Raw genomic sequence first — 22,545 nt, forward strand, 5'->3', positions numbered from 1 at the left:
CCTTTCTTGCAAGCTCTAACCCCAATAATGCAGTAATCAATAACAATGTAATACTAAAAATAACTTAAGGTAGAAAAAAATTAGAAGACCACGATAAGGTAAGCAAGCATATACCATATACAGGGTCAGTTCCAGTACCATATTTACAATGTGCAGGGATACTGGAGTGATAGAGGTAGATATGTACAGTATAGAGGTAAGGTGACTAGGCATCAGGATATATGATGACCAGAGTAGCAGCAGCGTATATGATCATTGTATGTGAGTGGGTGTGTAGAATCACTATAAATGTATGTGTATATTATGGTGTGTGTGAGCAAATTATGAAGTGAGTGTTTGTGTGTGTGTGTTAGAGTGTCAGTGTGTGTGAGTGTGTAGGGCCCTGTGAGTATGCATAAAAAATAAACAATAAATACAAGGGTCAATTCAGATAGTCCGTGTAGCCATTTTGTTATTGCGGTCTTCTGGCTTGGGGATAGAAGCTATTCAGGAGCCTGTTGCTGTCAGACTTGATGCACCGGTACCGCTTGCTGTGCGGAAGCAGAGAGATAGAGGTCCTGGATGGCAGGGAGCTCGGCCCCAGTGATGTACTGGACTGTCTGCACCACCCTCTGTAGTGCCATGCGATGAAGGGCGGTCCTATTGCCATACCAGGCAGTGATGCAGCCAGTCAAGATGCTATCAAAAGGTACAGCTGTATAACATGGAGGATTTGAGGGCCCATGCCAAACCTTTTCAACCTCCTGAGGGGGAAGAGGAGCTGTCGCCGCCTTCTTCACGACTGTGCGCTAGGGTGTGGACCATTTCAAGTCCTTAATCATTTGGACAGCGAGGAACTTGAAGCTCTCAACCCGCTTCACTGAAGCCCCATCGATGTGGATGGTGGCGTGCTCGCCCCCCCCCCCCCTTTCCTGTAGTCCACAATCAGCTTCTTTGCCTTGTTGAGGGAGAGGTTATTCTTCCGGCACCACACTGCCAAGTCTCTGACCTCCTCCCCGTATACCGTCTCTTTGTCACCGGTGATCAGGCCTACCACCGTCGTGTCGTCAGCAAACTTGATGATGGTGTTAAGAGTCATGCATGGCCATGCAGTCGTGGGTGAACTAAGCACACACCCCTGTGGGGCCCCGTGTTGAGGGTCAGCATGGTGGAGGTGATGTTTCCTACCCTCACTACCACGTAGCCTATATATCAATACATACACACAAACTATCTAGGTCAAATAGGGGAGAGGCGCTGTATCATGGGGTGTTTCTTTATCTGTTTTTTGAAACCAGGTTTGCTGTTTATTTGAGCAATATGAGATGGAACGGAGTTCCATGCAATAATGGCTCTATATAATACTGTAGGCTTTCTTGAATTTGTTCTGGATTTGGGGACTGTGAAAAAAAGGAACAATGGTAACAATGGTGTTGAACTGTAGTCAATGAACAGCATTCTCACATAGGTATTTCTCTTATCTAGGTGGGTGAGGGCAGCGTGGAGTGCAATTGACATTGTGCCGTCTATGGATCTGTTGGGGCGGAGTGGGTCTAGGGTGTCTCGATGCTGGCACTTCATGATTACAGATGTGAGTGCTACAGGCCAATAGTCATTGTGGCATGAATGATGGTGGTCATCTTAAAACGTGGGGATTACAGACTGGGACAAGGAGAGGTTGAATATGCCTGCCAGCTGTTCTGCGCATGCTCTGAGAACGTGCTCTTGAATACTGTTGGGCCCCACGGCCTTGCAGGTGTTGACCTGCTTAAAGACCTTACTCACGTCGGCCGTAGAGAGCGAGATCACCTAGTCTTATGGGTCGGTGGTGACCCTCACACCCGGCACGATGTTATCATTGTCGAAGTGTGCATTAAATGCATTGAGTTCGTCTGGTAGAGGCATCGTTGGGCAGATCATGGCTGGTACTTCCTTTGTAATCCGTAATGGACTATAGCCTCTGCCACATGCAGCAAGTGTCGGAGCCTCTGTAGTATGATTCCACCTTATTCCTTTTGCTCGTTTGATGACTCTGGAGGTCATAGCGGGACTTCTTGTACTTGTTCATGTCCTCAGCCGTAGCTTCAGGGTTGTCTACGATATCCCTGTGTGCGGTAGCCTCATCCTTTAGTTTAGCACCAAACTCTCTGTTAATCCAGGGCTTAATGGTATCACAATGTATGATTACAGTATTTTTTCCCCTCTAAAAATAATGTAATTAATTTCCATCAGCCAATTATACATGAACAAATTGAAATAAACTTGGAGATATCAAAAGGATTGATTGGGCAACACAGATTGTGAACAGTGACTGACCAGTAAAGCGGAGACCCAGAGGACCACGTGCCCGACATCGTAGGCGTTTGTCAGGTATCTGGGAACCAGCATCTGACTGGTCCCCACCGGGAGATTCAGACTACGTAGGATTCTAGTGAAGATCTGGAATCAAAAAGGAGCAATCCGTGTGAAAATGAATACTTTATCATTAATTCACTGAATGTATTGTCCAATGCAGGGGTTCCCAACGCCAGTCCTCGAGTACCCCCAACAGCACACATTTTTATTTTATCCCTGGACAAAAAACACCTGATTCAACTCACTGAGGGCCTGATGATTAGTTGACAAGAATCAGGTGTGCTTCTCCGGGGCTCCAATAAAAATGTGAATTGTTGGGGATACTCAAGGACTGGAATTGGCAACCATTTCATTACATCACATTTGAGATCAGGGCCTGTTGGCATAATTAAGTCAGATAACAGTGATGTAATCTGTATCAAAACATGCCAAAAGACAAGCCAGGAGGATCAACAGGGAAAAGTGATACAGTAGTTAGTGCCACTAACATGCATCACCTTCAATGACTGTCTGGTCATGTCTAGTCTGCTATAACATGCACGCCAACAACCAAAGGTCAAATTATCAGGGGTAAGATTTTCGCATGTTACACTCTCAGCCGATCCAAACTGGCTCACTACCCCTTCCCCTTCAATGTTTTGCAGATCTGAAGGGTATGGTAAGGTTTAAGTAGTTTAGTGCTGGAGCTTACACTATTGCTTACACTTTATAGATCTGCAAACATGGAAGTGGTAAAGAACGACTGCCCCTAAAACCAACTAACCCCTTTGAAAACGTCCTATGTGGCATCGATATGGGTCAGAAACATTTATTCTAGTGTCAAAATTGACTACAAAGTGTAAATAGGATAATTTTGGTCATAAAGTCAGTCTCATCTAAAACAGAGTTTGGAACCCTAGTGCATCACAACGGACAAATGAAGGTTGGGTTTGGATTACAATTATGTCAACAATTCATATCTACTTTTGCCTATTAACATGTGGTGGCACTGTGTTTTCTGGGAAAAGACTGGGCGAGTTCGCTTTGCATGGACCATCTTCTACTTCTAAGTAGCTACATTTTTTTTGGAGCTAGCTAGCTACATGTCATTATTTGATAGGCTATGCCACTATGATACTAGGCTATGATAATGTGATGTAACTAGCTGAATACATAGCCTCTCCCTAATGTGTAACGTGAGAGGAAGATTTGAATAGCTAACGTTGCACCTGAAGACAGGTTTGATCCCTGCTAGCTAACGTTAGCTAGCTAGCTCATAATCAAGTAAACCTGACATGTTTGATGCATGTTGCCAGCTTTCTTTCAATAATGTTTAAACTCGAACTGGCAAGCTACTGTCCTTGTTTGTTGTGATTGAATGGCAAAGACACACCCAAGAAACACCCACATCAAACCACACCCCCAAGACAACTCTTGTTTGCCTTCTGTGACGGCCACTAGCATTTCTTAATGAGCATTGATGAAAAACGAGGCCAAATCAGGAAGTAAAGTTTTTTTTAAGGCCAAGGGGAAGGGGTAGGGAGTGAATTGGGACCTGCTGGAAGAGACCAATGGCGTAGCGTGGAGTTGATGGGGTAGTTTTACAGGCACAGCTAGACAAATGTTATTGATGGAGGATTGTCCTTACCTTCGGTATATAAGGGTCCCAGTCAATGTAGCCAATGTTGTCGTTGGCCAAGCGGGCAAACAGGTTGACAAGATGCTGGGTAAACAAACCAAATAAAGGAATAAGGAAAACATTCATTGAGGAATAGCTAGCAAATGGTTCACCGTCTTCTGTTTCTATCAAATGTAACGTTGGAAACTGTACTACAATAGCCTGGTGCCAGATCTGTTTGTGCAGTCTTGCCAACTTGACAAGACAGCACAAACAGATCTGGCACCAAGCTAATACTACCACACACACCCATCAGTGTGTCAATCAAGTGAACGTTGTCTAACTTACCACCTCCCAACCTGGAAGGTTCTGTACTGCCACCCACAAGCTGATGAGCTCATCAAACCACAACCTGGTGAACATAAAACAGTCTGTCAAACACCATACTTGCTATGCTACACACACAAATCTCATATGTGCGGCAGTTACACTGTGCTCAAGATATTACCTTGCCTTTCATTAGAGAATAACAATTGTGATAGTGTTTTGGGGGTAACATTTTGGGATTTCGTAGAGTTGAACAATTCCGGAAACGTTCCTGTAATCCTGAGGGAATAAGCAGTAAGGGAATCCTCTAACTGGGATTACTGAAAAACTTGGGAACTTTGGGAAAGTTTCCATAACTTTGCAACCCTATGAGGTGGCAGAGCTGTGTGTGTGCGTGTGTATATGTGTGCGTGTGTGTATGTGTTCTCACTTGAAGCCCTTGTGGTGCAGCTCTGGGGGAAGGGTGGTGGGGAGGAAGAGCTCAAAGTATCCTATAGCTCTCTGCATGGTCACATCAAACGGACAGAGCAGTGGACGCCACTCCTCCAACATCTCCTGGGTGGCCGACTCCGGGAAGTACCTGAAGAATAAAACAATTATATTATTCATTGAGCTACTGTTTGGTGTAATGTGTATGAACCATATGCCTACAAACTGAAGACAATTTCTATATTAATTTATTTCCACTTGCCAAGGATCAACAATATGTGATGAGCATATGGCAATAGTTATGTTTAAACACCTGCAGAATCATCACAAATAATGAATTGACTATTTCATAAATAACTGACCTCACAGCATCCCACACCAAGACAAGCAAAGTGCAACATGCACGTAGACCAGACAATTGTCACAAACCAATGGCTGGCAGACAGAAATAGATTCCTTATAATATAATTTTTATTTTCGCTGCTATGGCATTAGCATTCAATTTGTACACAGTATATGAAACAATGGCAGTTAAACTGGTGTTTGTTTATATAAAACAGCATCAGTTTAGCTAATGTAATCAGATCATGAGAAGGCGTGTGTGAACACAATGGCAACAGCACTTCAACCTCAGAAGAGAAGTTGTGCAGGGTTTAAACTCTCCACCTCTCCCCCTCAACCTCTCACTCTCCCTCGCCTTAACTCGCTCTCCCTCCGCCCCCCTCTCGCTCTCCCTCCGCCCCCCTCTCGCTCTCCCTCCGCCCCCTCTCGCTCTCCCTCCGCCCCCCTCTCGCTCCGCCCCTCTCTCGCTCTCCCTCCGCCCCCCTCTCGCTCTCCCTCCGCCCCTCTCTCGCTCTCCCTCCGCCCCCCTCTCGCTCTCCCTCCGCCCCTCTCTCGCTCTCCCTCCGCCCCCCTCTCGCTCTCCCTCCGCCCCCCTCTCGCTCTCCCTCCGCCCTTCTCTCGCTCTCCCTCTGTCCTTCTCTCGCTCTCCCTCTGTCCCTCTCCCTGTTTTCTCTGCTCACAGTAACAGGAAACTCTCTCCCAGACCAGAATTAGATTTAATAGGATTATTAACCAACTAGTCGGTACACTAGCAACTCAAGGACTCACTAAGTGACTAAGCTTCTCGACACACGCGTGTACACACAAACCTAGCCTTGCTTAGCATCCAGGGATGGAACTATCCATTATGACATTCACAAATTGTCAGTCAATATGCCTAAACTAATTCCCAAAGGGAGAATTCTTCCTGACAGTTCAGTTTCACAGAATGTGTCTTATTTAATCCAGAGTAGACACTTGGCTCTGTCTGCATCTCTACTCAAGGTCTATCATTAAATGGCAGGAGTACTGAAGTAAACACAATTGGTTAACAGGCCATGTGTAAGCATCAGGAATTTTGGAACAGAGACTGATTTGTTGCCGCAATTCCGAGAACAAACACTTGCATCTTTTATAGCAAGCTAGCGAGGGATGGAAAGATAGGGGAGGGGCACAGTATAGGCAGGTCGGCCACCAGGCAGACAGTCAGAACCATGCACTAGTCCTTTCTATCGGCAATCAAAAGCTCTATCTCGCAATTTCTTGGCTTGCAATATCTCACAACTTCAGTAAAGCAGGGCCTATCTTCAATGAATAGGCTAGGATATTCTACACACAACAGACCGAAGCCTGAACACACACTCGCATCATTAGCGAAGAGAAAGAACAGAAGAGCCAGCGCGAGGCTCTATCGCATTAGTGGAAACCAAGATTGTTCTCAGGGCAGGTCTGCCGGTTTTGACTAGCAGAAGTAACTTTTCGTAGCAGGATTGGAGGACATGTACAGCAGGTTAGGATAATTAACACGGCAGGTTAGGAGAATTTGGTTAAGGTTAGGAAAGGGTTAGCTAAAATACTAAAATTGTCCCAGATGACACGACTCAAACATATCTAGCTATAACCTGCCTTGAAACTGTCTTGATTTCCACTAATGCGATGCTGCCCGGGCAAGGGAGAGAGAGGAGGGGGCAGGCAGAAAGAACTGTGGTGTGCATACAGTGCTATGAAAAAGTATTTGCCCCCTTTCAAATTTTCTCTACTTTTGCATATTTGTGATACTGAATGTTATCAGATCTTCAACCAAAACCTAATATTAGATAAAAGTAACATAAGTGAACAAATAACAACAATTACATATTTATTTCATTTATTTCATAAACAAAGTTATGCAACACCCAATCCCCCTGTGTGAAAAAGTAAAAATAAAAAATAAATTAGTCATTTAGCAGACGCTCTTATCCAGAGCGACTTACAGGAGCAATTAAGGTTAAGTGCCTTGCTCAAGGGCACATCGACAGATTTTTCACCTAGTCGGCTCGGGGATTAGAACCAATGACCTTTCGGTTACTTGCACAATGCTCTTAACCACTAAGCTACCTGCCGCCCCATGTAATTGCCCCCTTACACTCAATAACTGTTTGTGCCACCTTTAGCTGCAATGACTTCAACCAAATGCTTCCTGTAGTTGTTGATCAGTCTCTCACGTCGCTGTGGAGGAATTTTGGCCCACTCTTACATGCAGAACTGCTTTAACTCAGTGACGTGTGGGTTTTCAAGCATGAACTGCTCATTTCAGGTCCTGCCACAACATCTCAATGCAGTGTTTGGTTTTCGCCAGGCATAATGGGACCCATCTCGTCCAAATAGTTGACTCAAGTTTGCCAAAAAGCACCTGGATGATCATCAAGACTCTTGGAAGAACGTTCTATGGACAGATGATTCAAAAGTTTAACTTTTTGGACGACATGGTTCCAGTAATGCCTGGCGAAATCCAAACTCTGCATTCCACAGTAAGAACATCATACCAAAGGTCAAGCATGGTGGTGGTGGTGTGATGGTTTGGGGATGCTTTGCTGCCTCAGGACCTGGACGACTTGCCTTAATAGAAGGAACCATGAATTCTGCTCTGTATCAGAGAATTCTACAGGAGAATGTCAGACCATCCGTCTGTGAGCTGAAGCTGAAGCGCAGCTGGGTCATGCAGCAAGACAATGCTCCAAAACACACAATCAAGTCTACATGAAAATTGCTAAAAAGCAACAAATTGGAAGTTTTGGAATGGCCTAGTCAAAGTCCAGACCTAATCCCAACTGAGATGTTGTGGCAGGACTTGAAACGAGCAGTTCATGCTTGAAAACACACACGTCACTGAGTTAAAGCAGTTCTGCATGGAAGAGTGGGCCAAAATTCCTCCACAGCGACGTGAGAGACTGATCAACAACTACAGGAAGCATTTGGTTGGAGTCATTGTAGCTAAAGGTGGCACAACCAGTTATTGAGTGTAAGGGGGCAATTACTTCTTCACACAGGGGAATTGGGTGTTGCATAACTTTGTTTATGAAATAAATATGTAATTGTTGTGTTATTTGTTCACTTATGTTCCCTTTATCTAATATTAGGTTTTGGTTGAAGATCTGATAACATTCAGTATCACAAATATGCAAAAGTAGAGAAAATTAGAAAGGGGGCAAATACTTTTTCATAGCACTGTATGTCTTGGTAAATCTGTATCTTGCCTTGCAATATGTTTTGTGATAATTGCACAAGTGTTGTCACGTTACCAGATTTTGGACTTCGATACCAGGTTTAGTGTCACGATACTCTATACCGAAACAATACTCTATACCGAAATGATACCACAGCAAAAAAAAGGAATGCGTATTAGCTAGTCACAGAATAAACAATGGGCTATATTTTTTTCAACATTGAACAATATGTTGATAACTGGTAGAACAACTAAAATAAATAGAATATCTTCTATTCTACACTGAACAGAAAATATATATACGCAACATGTAAAGTGTTGGTCCCAAGTTTCATGAGCTGAAATAAAAGATCCCAGAAATGTGTAATATGCACAAAAAGCTTATGTCTCTAAAATGTTGTGCACAAATTTGTTTACATCCCTGTTAGTGAGCATTTCTATTTTGCCAAGATAATCCATCCACCTGACAGCTGTGGCATATCAAGAAGCTGATTAAACAGCATGATCATTACACAGGTGCACCTTGTACTGGAATCAATAAAAGGCCACTAAAATGTGCAGTAGGCCTAAATCCAACCTTGAGCTCAGCAACTGAATTCTTACAAAAATTATACATATACTTAAAAAATGTATAAATATATACTTACGGTCTGCAGCTTTTCACAAGTGTTTTCAACACGTTTTCCACCGAGCTGGAAACAGAGAGAGGGAGGAGAGAGAAAGAGAGAGGGAAAGATAGAAAGAGAGATGAGACATCAGAACAGAGACAGATGTGCAAAGGTGACTGTTAAATCAAACAATGAGCACACTGAACACACCAATGCAATTAGGACAAGGATGACTGACAATGCAGGTACAGCCAAATAACTCACATTTAAATTCTGCTTATATAGTGTGCTCATCAAGTGTAGTGAGAAAAGTGCTGGCTCTGTACTCATTTAGGGTGTGGTGCTCATTTCAAGTAATATTCATATATTATAGAGCAAATATTATGGTGCCTGTAATCAAGCAGTAGAGAGACAAGTGTATGTACCGGATCAACTCAAACACTGATCAGAAGTAAGGGATGTGTGGGGCGGGTGTGTACATACATAGAGCAAGGGAATCGGGGACACAAACTGGCATAGCATGACAAAAGGACTACAGAAACATCAACAGAACTAAAGTAATTGACTAGAACAATGTGACTATTCCAGGGCCGTTCAACCTTTGTCCTGGATGGCTATGGGCCAGCAGTGTAACAGCAACACATGAATGGTAATTGATTAACAGATTTACTCTGTTCATTCTTAATCATCAGTATGAGGCCTTTTATTGGGCTTAGGGAACTGTCTATGAGGGACAAAGACGAGGACTGATGCTTTATGTAGACGAGGCCTGATGCTTTATGTAAACAGTAGGACTAGCCTTTATTACTTGTAATGAATGCTGACCTTGACAGTGGAGAGAGTTGCCCTTTGGCCGAGGGTATCTGCCTATTGTTTGAGGCTTTTTATCACCTAGCCTGACTAAACAGTAATCAGTAGGGAATGCAACAGAAAAGGTTTTCCAACGGAAAGCGGTCTGGACAAGTTCAAGTAGTCCCTTGAAATGAGCGTTTCTCACTGCCATTGTCCATTTTCTTCTGTTTGGTGCCTAAATAATACAACCAATACTAGGCCTACATTACAGTATTTCTGACTGCTGTTAGCGGCTTTTGTTTGGTTACTTTTATTTTGGCACAGTTCCAATAGGGCCTCTCTGCATATAATGGCTTATAAAAAGGTTAAACTCATGTCACTCAACTCAGTGTCACATAACTAACTGTATCAAAAGATTTAGCTGAGGACCAATATAACCCCAGCCGTTGAGCTCAAACACGCTCAATCCCCCTGTCTTCCCCTCCACTCACACGCATGCTGAGCTCAAGCCATGCGTTCTAAACTGCCCCTCTATCCCATTCAACCGCGATCTAAGCTCTGTTCCATTTAAGTATTTTTCAAATCAACCTGATTGCATTGCTTTAATTCAACATAAGTGACTTCTGCCAAGGGCTCTTGGCTTTGCATCTCAGGGCTTGAGTGAGTTAGGTTGTGTCCCAATAATAGCCTAATCTCTCCTTTCTCCCAAATGTGCACTTGTTCACTTCCCTTCATGGACTTCAAAGGAAATGACTGCTAGGCCTATATGGAAACTCCATCTAGCCCATTCCAACACAAATACAATGCTTTTAAATTTGTGGGAAGTAGTGAAAGAATGCACACTAACTAAAGTGCCCTTATAGGCCTACTTCCCACAGACAGACCACACTGACAATCACCAAATTAATGCACTGAAATACAAATACAAAGCAGCATGACCAGAACACCATTACCAACGGCCCCGACACTCAACCATATGCATTATAAGGAGGCATATTTTGCACAGATCTGTGCTCTTTTGTACCACAAAGATGTTACCCATCATGGCCGTTTAGAAACAGGTGACTTCAGAATGGGCTAGGCTACTCTAGGAGGTACTGCTGCAAAACCTCCAGTGCTGACAGAGTGGGTCAATCCACCAAATCATATGGGACTTGACAAAGAAAGGGGGAGGGGGATATAGGGGGGTACAGAGTCCAGATAGATGCAGTGCGACAGTCTCCAATATGAGTGAAATGTTAACATTGCTTTTTGGTTGATTTGTAGTTGATTTTATGTCAAACAAGCTGCGTGGGGGTGTCCAGTATGCTTTTTGGTTTTCAACATGCAACATGGAAAAATTAAAATCAAAGAGTGCCTCAATAAAAGGATTCAATAAAAAAAAAATACACAAAAGAGTAGTGTTGTCCTTACCACCTCTGAAACAATTTTATCATTACGTGTTTAGAGGAAGCACGAGGCCGTAGGGAACTGAATGTGAGAGGAGACAAAGGCATTAAAACACATTCAGATCCACACTATGAAAAGCCACTTCAATATCAATTAAATACATCAGAAAAAATGATAACACCTTTTTTTTGTACTGCAGCAGCGGCATTGCACATTTTCTGATCTGTTTTTTTTTCACGGCTCGTTTTCTTTAAAAACAAAGAAGGGCCAAGCATCAGTAAACCGTGGCAGTTTGCTTCCCTTGGTGAGAGAGCCGATTACTTATGTGCTAGCAAGTCTTTGTTGTGACACACAATGTTCCCATAGAACCATACAAGAGCACCTCGCACTGCTTGCTGGGAAAAAAAGGGGTGGGAGGGGAGGGGGTTTCCACTAGATTCCACAGCCACAAAGTTAAAATTGGATATATCGTAAAAATGTATGAACATTTGCTTTTTGGTCTTAATTTAAGGTTAGGGTTAAGCACAAGGTTAGCAGTGTGGTTAAGTTAGGGTTAGGTTTAAAATCACATTTTAAGAAGATAAATTATAGAAATAGGCGGGGTTTACAACTTTGTAGCTGTGGAAGCTAGTGATGACCAGGGAATGGGGCTCTTGGGCTATATGCCACCTGAGGTTCTGTTGGGGGTAGGTGGAGGTACAGATTTTTCCACTTTCAGAAATTAGCCTAGGCAACAACAGGGGGCAGGGATAACAGAGAAAATATGTACATGTAAGAAAGGAGGGGGGAGAAGGGAAACTGAACTGTGTGCTGAACTGTAGGCAGTACCATAGCAATAGGCAGTACCAATACATCGCCAACAGATACCAACAGAATAGAGCAATGTTTTTCACAATAAACCCATTTATAACACCCCTAGAGATTCAGGAGTCAGCTCCATAAAAAAAAACATTAAAAGGTAGACTCATCGATATTACATCATCGTGCGAAGCGGGGCACCGCCACCTTCCTGCTTTTAGAACCTTCCCAGCATGCATCAAGGGAGGGCTCAAAACGGGAAGAACCAATAGTGGCAGTCTTGGACGATTTATGTATGTCATTGTATGTCACCCCGCAGTGTATGATGATGTCATAACACAGACTTTACCTTTAAGGTTTTACAGCTGAGTAGGTTGGTTTCAATGTGTCAATATGCAGTTCTTAAAAACCAAAAAATCTGTTTTTAACCGTGCTGGTAAAAGAGAAGAGGGGCATACTTGGGGAACCAGTTTAGGCCCAGGTGTTCAGTCTTTGAGTAGAGGATCCTGTCTTGCAGCTCGTACAGGGGTCTCCAAGGCAACTCAAGGTCCTCCCGCGACAGCAGCTCTCTTTTCCTGTTAGAAATAGAGTAGGTGGGGTTAACATATGTAAAAGGACTTCATTTAAACGATCATGTCACCCTTGCCTCAAAGAGCTTCACACAATTAGGTGAGTGAAGGGTTCAATTTATGGAGAGTATTTCAACTCTGAAACGTGAGTGACACTTGAGCTTCGCACACAATGAGGAAATCAGTAGACCAATCAGTCACTGACAAACCAAGAAAATAAATTATACATTGACATTTTTGTCATTTAGCAGATGCTCTTATCCAGAGCGACTTACAGTAGGGAGTGCATACATTTTTCATACTGGTCCCCCGTGAGAATCGAACCCACAACCCTGGCGTTGCAAGCGCGATGATCTACCAACTGAGCCACACAGGAGGCTGTTTAGAGTCCTATAATGTGACATTGATTGATGAGGTGGGCGAGGCCTTGCATCATGCTGATCTCCAGCTTGTGGATGTGTGTGTTTGGATGCGTGACCGTGTGTGTTTGGAGGCGTGACCGTGTGTGTTTGGAGGCGTGACCGTGTGTGTTTGGAGGCGTGACCGTGTGTGTTTGGAGGCGTGACCGTGTGTGTTTGGAGGCGTGACCGTGTGTGTTTGGAGGCGTGACCGTGTGTGTTTGGAGGCGTGACCGTGTGTGTTTGGATGCGTGACCGTGTGTGTTTGGATGCGTGACCGTGTGTGTTTGGAGGCGTGACCGTGTGTGTTTGGAGGCGTGACCGTGTGTGTTTGGATGCGTGACCGTGTGTGTTTGGATGCGTGACCGTGTGTGTTTGGAGGCGTGACCGTGTGTGTTTGGAGGCGTGACCGTGTGTGTTTGGAGGCGTGACCGTGTGTGTTTGGATGCGTGACCGTGTGTGTTTGGATGCGTGACCGTGTGTGTTTGGAGGCGTGACCGTGTGTGTTTGGAGGCGTGACCGTGTGTGTAGCCCGTGGTCTTACTTGAGGAGGTTGATGAGTAGCCGGGCGAGGCCTTGCATCATACTGATCTCCAGCTTGTCGATGGTGATCAGCTCGTACAGCAGCTTGATGAACAGCACATGGTCCTCCTTGCTGAACTTCCTGCCGTACAACCGCATGTACCTATAAGAGAAGAACAGCTTTAGGCTACAGCCACAAAGAGACGCATGAACGCGGATTAAATCATATATGCATTCAACAATTGTCTGTTTTTGTCCATCAAAAGTTGATTTCAACGCAACTATTTTCGGACGAGCTGCATATGCAAAAAAGGCTGACAAAGGCCTAGTGTGTTTGACAGACTATCAACTCTGTTTACCAACATCCGTCAAAGGAGGACTCGCATTTGAAACCCATTGGTACAATCAGGAATTTTCAGACACAAAATAATGTGGCCGCAGCCATAGGGCTATGCCTATAGCTAGCCTGAGCATCCAGACCACGCCATTCAAAGTGAGCTGGCTCCGGAGTCTGGTCAGGGCCAGACTAGAATATAGGCTAGCCTCCTTGTATAGAGCAGAATGGATAGAATAGAGAAAAGGCTCTCTGAGCTACCCCACCAAGACAAAGTTACTACTACTAGAGCAGATGCACACGAAATATGTGCAAACGTTCTGCTGCACAGACACATGTTCCTGAACAACAAAAACAGCTTCATGGGTATAGCCTAGTATAGAACAGGTGAATAGGAAATATGTGCAAAGCTGATTGGGAAGGAGAAGATGGGGATTAGACCAATAGCTAGGCCTTTAGGAGATTATGTTATTCAAGGAAAGAAACTCCCACACACAAAGCTTGCAAAGTAACTACAACTTTTATTAAACCTAGGCCTAATTGCTAAGTTTCTTTCCTGTGAATAACATTCAAACATTTCTGATACATCTGCTGGGAATTCTCTCCCCCCTCCATATAGGCCATTCCAATGTGCTCAGGGCCAGGCAACAACTGTACAGACCACAGAGATAGGCCTACTATGCCTGCATTGAATGCTTCTTGTTCTTGCTGAGGAGCCAAAATACTTGTGTAGCTCTAGAATCTAGATCAACTATTGAGAGCAGAGTTTCCATTTCTCTGAGTCTGGGCTGAGCCGGCAGTGACTCAGTCATAGCCTGGTCGGACATGCCAACGCAGCATTAGTCCCAAATGGCACCCTATTCCCTACTTCTGACCAGGGCCCATAGGGAATAGGGTGCCATTTGGGACATAACCTAGGACCAACTGACACAGCCTAAGGTTAAAGACAGCCTACTGAGCCTAGCTAGTACAACCAGATAAAACATGGCAAACACACAACAGACAGAGAAACCTGATGTAATGTTACAACATCAACAAGGTGTGAAGACACTGTCTATGTGCAGCTATTCCCATAAACCAGTACGGAGCCTATATATTTGGAACAGGTCTCTTCTGATTTGGGGAGATCTGATGAGTGCCTTACATTCAGAACTTCTGAACTGGCTCTCACAACAGCATCCAATCTTATGTAGCCTGACACTTTATAAATTATATAGGCTATTCTCTACTGAAGGTATAGGCCTGGGGGCGCGTTCAGTAGGACGCAACATTTTGGAACGTTCATATAGAAATATGCCATGTAGGCCTCCCGAGTGGCACAGTGGTCTAAGGCACTGCATCGCAGTGTTGCGGCGTCACTACAGCCTGGGGTTCGATCTCAGGCTGTCACAACCGGCCGTGACCGGGAGTCCCATAGGGCGTCGCACAATTGGCCCAGCATCGTCCGGGTTAGGGGAGGGTTTGGCAGGGGGGGGGGCTTTACTTGGCTCATTGTGCTCTAGCGACTCCTTGTGGCGGGCCAGGCACCTGCAGGCTGACTTCGGTCGTCAGTTGACCGGTGTTTCCTCTGACACATTGGTGCAGCTGGCTTCCGGGTTAAGCGAGCGGGTGTTAAGAAGCATGGCTTGGCGGGTCATGTTCTAGAGGATGCATGACTCGACCGTCGCCTCTCCCGAGCCCATGGGGAGTTGCAGCGATGAGACAAGATCGTGATTGGATCGCAATTGGATATCACGAAATTGGGGAGAAAAAGGGGGTAAACATTTTAAATAAAAACATATATGCTATGTAGAAAAAACATGCATATCTGACATGTAGAATAAGGAATCACGTCGGCTCCATTTGTGGAATTTCTATCTGCCACGTTCGAGAATGTTTTGGTACTGAACATGGCCCTGGGTATAATCAGGATGTGGTACAGTTCATGTACACTCAACCACTGTTTACATCAACCTTGTGTAAGGCCTTATTATGGTCGTCTAACTTTATTACTGCTCACTGTGCTGTACCGAATAAAATAAAATTGTATTTGTCACATGCGCCGAATACAACAGGTTTAGTAGACTTGACCGTGAAATGCTTACTTAAGAGCCCTTTCCCAACAATGCAGAGTTAAAAAGTAAGAAAATAGTAACACAATAAACTAACAATAACGAGGCTATATACAAGGAGTACCGGTACCGAGTCAATGTGCAGGGGTACGAGGTAGTTGTACATGTAGGTAGGGTAAAGGTGACAAGGCAATCAGGAACAAGGCCTAAAATTTTCTTTTTGGTCCACCAGCCACAGATTTTTTTACCAGCCAAAATACTTTCCCCCTAACATTACACCAACAAAACAAGATGAACCGGCTTTGTAATGTTTCTAAAACAATAAATGTATTACTATGTAGTAAGAAGTAATGTGGTATATTGTTTAATTTCATTTTGTGACCCGAGTCTTTTAACCAAAAGATCACAGATGAGACAAAAAATGTTGCCTGCCCCTTTAAGAGCAGGAGGTTACAGTGAGATTGAGTCTGACTAGTAGCTGGGTTGCCTTCTTTTTGTAACAGTTTAAACTCAAACATTGAAAAACAACCTAGCTTGGGAACAAAACAAGGTAAATAGCCAAGAAACACGAGGACAAAGTCTCACTAAAGTAGACTTTTGTTTCAAGTAAATTAGACCAACTTTTATTCCTGCGCACAGCCCCAAGCCAGACAGTGTTGCAGCGCGAGGTGGGATTGGCTATTGTAGGTTTCATAGTTCTTTGACTTTATCCGATTAATTTACCAGCTATGAAACAAAACGGCAGAAATACATTGAAAACAGCTACTGCACCATTTATTTTGCTATAAATGTGATCATACTTTCCTATTTTTATTCACAAATGCGAGTGAAATTCTCGCACTGGAGCCCTGATCACCCGCCAACGTGGCTGGTGAAATAGACATCTTACCCGCCAATGTCAAAATCTACCCGCATTTGGCAGGTGTTAATTTTAGGCCCTGATCAGGATAGATAATAAACAGAGTAGCAACAGAGTATGTGAAGAGTGTGAAAGTGTGTCTGTGTGAGTGGCGTCAAAATAATATGCCATTTAGCAGACGCTTTTATCCAAAGCGACTTACAGTCATGCGTGCATACATTTTTTTTGTGTATGGGTGGTCCCGGGGATCGAACCCACTACCTTGGCGTTACAAGCGCCGTGCTCTACCAGCTGAGCTACAGAGGACCACATGCATGTGTGTGTGTGTGTTTTGTGTGTGTGAGCATATGTAGTGTGTGTGTGTTAGAGTGTCAGTGTAGTATTTGTGAGTGTGTGGGTAAAGTCCAGTGAGTGTGCATAGAGCCAATACAACAACAAAAAAGGGTGTTTATGCAAGTAGTATGGGTAGCCATTTGAGTAACTGTTCAGCAGTCTTATGGCTTGGGGGTAGAAGCTGTTTAGGAGCCTTTTGGTCCCAGACTTGGCGCTCCGGTACTGCTTGCCGTGCAGTAGCAGAGAGAACAGTCTGACTTGGGTGGCTGGAGTCTTTGACAATTTTTAGAGCGTTCCTCTGACTCAACCTGGTATATAGGTCCTGGATGGCAGGGAACTCCTTCTGTACTATGCCAAACGCACTACCTTCAGTAACGACTTATGATCGGATGCCAAGCATTTGCCATACCAAGCTGTGATGCAGCCAGTAAAGATGCTCTCAATGGTTCAGCTGTAGAACTTTGAGGATCTGAGGGCCCATGGCAAATCTTTTCAGACTCCTGAGGGGGAAGAGGTGTTGTCTGGCCCTCATCACGACTGTGTTGGTGTGTTTGGACCATTATAGGTCCTTAGTGATGTGGATGCCGAGGAACTTGAAGCTCTCGACCCGCTCCACTACAGCCCCGTCAATGTGAATGGGGCCGTGCTCGGACTGCTCGCGGCTGGGTTTCCCTTTGTAATCTGTGATAGTTTGCAAGTCCTGCCATATCCGACGAGCGTCAGAGCCAGTGTAGTAAGATTCGATCTTGGTCCTGTATTGACGCCTTGCCTGTTTGATGGTTCGGAGGGCATAGCGGGATTTCTTATAAGCGTCCGGATTAGTGTCCTGCTCCTTGAAAGCGGCAGCTCTAGCCTTTACCTCAGTGCGGATGCTGCCTGTAATGCATGTATTCTGGTTTGGATATGTATGTATGTACGTACTGTCACTGTGAGGACGACGTCGTCGATGCACTTATTAATGAAGCCGGTGACTGATGTGGTACATTCCTCAATGCCATCGGATGAACCCCGGAACATATTCCAGTCTGTGATAGCTAAACAGTCCTGTAGCTTAGCATCTGCTTCATCTGACCACTTCCGTATTGAGCGCATCACTGGTACTTCCAGCTTGAGTTTTTGCTTGTAAAGTTATGGTCAGATTTGCCAAAACACTGATAGAGGATATCAGTGTTTACATCCTGAATCACAGTCAGCTATGTATTGTGTGTGTCACCAAATACCTCAGGAGGTCACACAGCATTTATGTGTGACTGCATGTCATATAAGGCATCACTGGCAGTGATAAGGCTATATGTGAACAGTGAGTGTGAAAGCAGACATTGAACAATCAGTGAGCCCTAAACTAGGGACTATGGTAATTTGAGTAGCCTACTTGTGTTGTGTAGTTATGACCATTAGCTGAATGCCATGTGACAGCAAACCTGAACTCCCTATTGGAAAATAATATTGATGATATTTGGGAATGTTTGGGGAAAGTAAGAAATGTTTGTTTCACCTTGACATTTTTTATGTTGTTTTTGTCATCTCTAATCAATACAGCTAGCTAAATCATGGGTCTCTGTTGTAAAACTATCAACACAGAATCTTGTGAAGTCATTGCAAGTTAACACAACAGCCTTGGTTTAAAAAAAAAAGTAGTCCTCCCATTAGATTGTATCTACCATACAGTCACAGTGACTAAGCAACGCCTGGCCAATTTAGCTAGCCTAAGTGAAGACATGGCTTGTTAAGAGGGATTTGGACAATAGGGTCATGATGGCAGTGACATTGGGCAAAATCGTTTTGTATAGCCCGGTGCCCCGGGTGGGTAGAGATTTCACTTTGGACCAATGGAATAGTCTAAAATATGCAAACCCCGCCTAACCGGGGCACGGAACAATGTAAAACAAACTCGCTCAGTGTCTCAAGTAGCTACCTAGCTAGCTGGGCCATTAGGGTACATGGAAACTGATGTTAGAAATATAAAGTCGTCACTCTGTGGCAAGTCACCGGTAATACAACTAACGTTAACTAGTTAGGCCTACAAGCATGTTTACAAACAAGATGCAGCTAGTTTAGGGAGTATTTTGCTAGCCTAGTTAACTAGCTGGCTAGAAACGGTCGTATTCTAATGACACAGCAATTGGTACTTAGCACGGCGTTGCTTATGGCCACTGCTAACATTACTCATATCGTGATTTATGACATGTCATTAGCCATGTTCCTTGCTATCTCGGGATTGACATTTCAACGCTTACTGGCAGCTGCCTGGCTATGTTATCATTCTTACACTTTTGCGCACAAAACACATCTAGCTAGCTACCTCACGTCAGAGCTTGCTTCTTGGCCTGGCTAATCCTGCTAGCTGCTAAATCCACAGCGGCCCGCCCAGTCAGTGACAGTGATGCCTACACCGATTTCAAAATACACCGGTCAAATAGATATGTTAGCTAGCTAACTACCGGTAGGCAGCCCACTTGCTCCAACGTAAATCGAACCTTAGTTAGCTATTGATAGCTTCTAACACTATTTGGCAAAACCAAATGTAACTAGCTAGTTCGCTAGCCACGTGCTAGCGACCTAAATTAATTTACAGGGCAGGTGAATGACCAACTACGAGCTTCTACATTGTTTTCTGTTTGGGGTTTTAGGATGGGTTTCAGTATAAGCACTTAGTGACATCTGCTGATGTAAAAAGGCCTTTATAAATACAGTTAATTGATTAACTAGTTAGCTACTGTAGCTAGTTAGAAACCACAACTGAACTGGGTTAGCTAACGTTAGCACTTACGTGGAAAGTTTCCTTGTCCAAAACAAGACACCCGGCCATATCTCTCGAAGCTGGACAGCCCGGCCCAAGTTTCCTTTGATTTTACGCAAAATGTCATTGGATTCCTCGTCTAATATATCCGCGTATGGCAGAAGTTTGTTGTAGACGATGTCTTTTTGAGGGACAAATCCTAATTTCTCCGACACGTCTTCTTTCATATTACAATTTCCCAAATGTATGTTTTGTTCTCTTCTTTGCTTGACAAACTACTGTATTTAACTAGCTCGTAGTACGTTAGCTAGCTTTGTTTAATCAGTTTGTATCCTTCTGTGTAACTTCGTAATAACGTTAGCTTGCTAGCTACAACAAGTTAATGTAATAATGTTTCCTTTGTAACACCATGCTAGCTAAATATCACAATTGGGCATTGATATGACTACACAAAAATGTAGATATCCGATTCAGTCGAAGATGCTTTCTTGAAAGAGTGCGTTGGCACTTAAAATTGGTTTCTTCTCAAATAGCTAGCTAACCTTCTGTTGCTAGATACTTATATCCGTCTGATTACTTTCAACCTTTCTTTACGAGACACCATGCTAGACACCCACCCACGCAATCGGCTCCTCCCCTAGAGTCATTTGCGTCATTTTCGCAAGAAAAAAAGAACTAGCGTGTTCTTCTTCTTCTTTGGGATTGGGTTGGCGGATCGCATCCAATTTAAGGTGCATACACCGCCACCTACTGTACTGGAATGTGTGGCCATTCACGGCCTACCTACATCAATAATATAATAATATGCCATTTAGCAGACGCTTTTATCCTAAGCGACTTACAGTCATGTGCGCATACATATTTACGTATGGGTGGTCCCGGGGATCGAACCCACTACCCTGGAGTTACAAGCACCATGCTCTACCAATTGAGCTACAGAGGACCACATTAAATTATTTGCGATACAATACGTCCCTATTTTTCTAAAAGCCCAGTCGATGAAACCAATCTTCTTATTATTGTTCTTCTTCTGTGGGTTTAGTGGCAAACTACACATTGACAAAAAAAAAAAAAACTCCCACTTCTTCCTTCCTTAAAATCTCCATATTTCCCTTCTCAAGTTCTATGGCCTAAGAGGATGGTATGACTTCTGACAAAACTCTATGCAACTCCTCTGCTGAGAAGTCTTTCAGTCCCAGTGACGATAGTTACCAGAGTTGTAACTCCAGTTCTATGAGTGGAGCGGAGCCCCATAGGGGAGCTCTGCTCCTATTGGTTTACCCCGCTGCCTAGGCAGCGAACAGCCTGAGACAAAATTATGCACACACCTGCAGCCAATAGGAGTACAGGTGTCCCTATAAGAGGGGACGCCTCCCCTCAATCAGCCTCCCGAGATATTTATCTTCAGCGAGACTAGAGAGGGTCGGCAGGGCCTTAAGTCCTATGGGGCTCCGCTCCACTCATAGAACTGGAGTTACACTCCGGTAACTATCGTTCTATATCGTGGAGCTCCGCCCCATAGGGGAGCTCTGCTCCTATTGGTTTAAGGCGGAGCGCAGTGCTCCAAAATGTACTCCCTGCCGAGCCCAACACTTCCCACTTAAATGAAAAGGTCGGGCCTAGCAATGGCTGCGACCAAGTCCCACAGTACTGTGACACACTGTGTCACAATATACTGTGTCCTCAGTACAAATCCGCCCCACCTAGTCCAATGGCATTGCCAATGTCTAGTGGGCAGATAACCAGAATATGAGTCATACTAATCTGAGCCAACAGATAGATGACGTCACAATTCCGTCAATATTTTATGACTGGTCTAATAGTAATGTAACAAAGTTACAAAAACTATTTCCCTCATCATCCCGCCCCAACCCAGTAACACTGGTGGGCAGATTAATAACATTCCCTCTACTGTACTGAACATGTCAGTCAGGAGTCATGTCATATACGTCTCCCTCTAACAGGAGCGGACCTGAAAGAGACCTACCTCTTTAGTCCTGCAGTCCTTTGTCCTAGCTCAAGGTCTCCCATCAGCTACGCTGAGTACAGACCGAGCCAAAGAGTTAGAAGACATATCCAAAAGATAGAAACGGATAAATAGAGACGGTGACGACCACGACGCCGCTGCACAGATATCCTCTACCCCTGTTCCTCTGAAAAGGGCAGTAGAAGCCGCTACTCCACGAGTGGAGTGGGCTCTTATACCCTGAGGCAATTGTCGCCCCGCTGCCTCATAAGCTGTCTCAATGCCTTCGCAAAGCCAATGAGACAGACGCTGTTTCGAAAGTGGTCTACCTAGTGCAGCCGCACCGTGACACACAAACAGCTGAGGCGATGACCTTATCGCTGCTGTGCGCTCAACGTAACACGCCAAAGCGCGCACTGGGCACAGGCGATGGAGCCTTTCCCCTCTCCTCTCCCCATGGGGAGGGGGAGAAAAAGCCCACAGCTCCACAGTCTGTGATCTATATGAGCTCTTAATAACCTTCGGCATAAATGCCGGGTTAGGACGTAACACCGCTCTGTTCAAATCGCCATTAATGGCAAGGCAGTCGGGTCTCGTCGAAAAAGCACACAAATCACTGACACGCTTAGCAGTAGTCAAAGCGAGCAACAGTGCCGTCTTCACAGACAGCATCTTGAGGGAAATTTGGTTCAATGGTTCAAACGGCGGCTCGCAGAGCGCTTCGAGTACCAGAGCCAAATCCCACTGCGGAACCGTGGCTCGAGGCGTTGGCCTAAGCCTCCGTGTTTCTAAAAGGAAACGTTTCACTAGAGGGTGGCTGAAGACAGTGTCTCTGCCAAACCCCTCATGACAAGCCGAAAATCGCAGCTGCAAACACCTTAATGGTGGCGGGTGATCGTTGCTTCTCAAATAAGAACTTTAGGAACGAGAGAACACTCTCAACCTGACAGCACACGGGGTCCACATTTTCTGT

The 22,545-nt window shown here is 44.5% G+C and overlaps 1 protein-coding gene across 1 annotated transcript in view; it reads right to left on the bottom strand.

The window, feature by feature from the left end:
• Positions 1–20,177, bottom strand: part of LOC311100862 (proteasome activator complex subunit 4A-like) — a 55,985-nt gene extending 35,808 nt beyond the window's left edge. Inside the window, exons 1-9 of the mRNA XM_084141859.1 lie at positions 19,637–20,177; positions 13,312–13,452; positions 12,259–12,375; positions 11,027–11,083; positions 8,861–8,905; positions 4,689–4,838; positions 4,280–4,343; positions 3,962–4,036; positions 2,296–2,418 (exon numbers count right to left, since the gene is read on the bottom strand). Of these exons, the coding sequence (XP_083997985.1) occupies positions 2,296–2,418; positions 3,962–4,036; positions 4,280–4,343; positions 4,689–4,838; positions 8,861–8,905; positions 11,027–11,083; positions 12,259–12,375; positions 13,312–13,452; positions 19,637–19,833 (969 nt within the window). The 5' untranslated portion in view covers positions 19,834–20,177. The remainder of the gene's footprint in view (positions 1–2,295; positions 2,419–3,961; positions 4,037–4,279; positions 4,344–4,688; positions 4,839–8,860; positions 8,906–11,026; positions 11,084–12,258; positions 12,376–13,311; positions 13,453–19,636) is intronic.
• Between the last annotated feature and the right edge of the window lie 2,368 nt (positions 20,178–22,545).

This window comes from Coregonus lavaretus (assembly GCF_964263955.1).
Source record: "Coregonus lavaretus genome assembly, chromosome: 25".
Lineage (NCBI taxonomy): Eukaryota > Metazoa > Chordata > Actinopteri > Salmoniformes > Salmonidae > Coregonus > Coregonus lavaretus.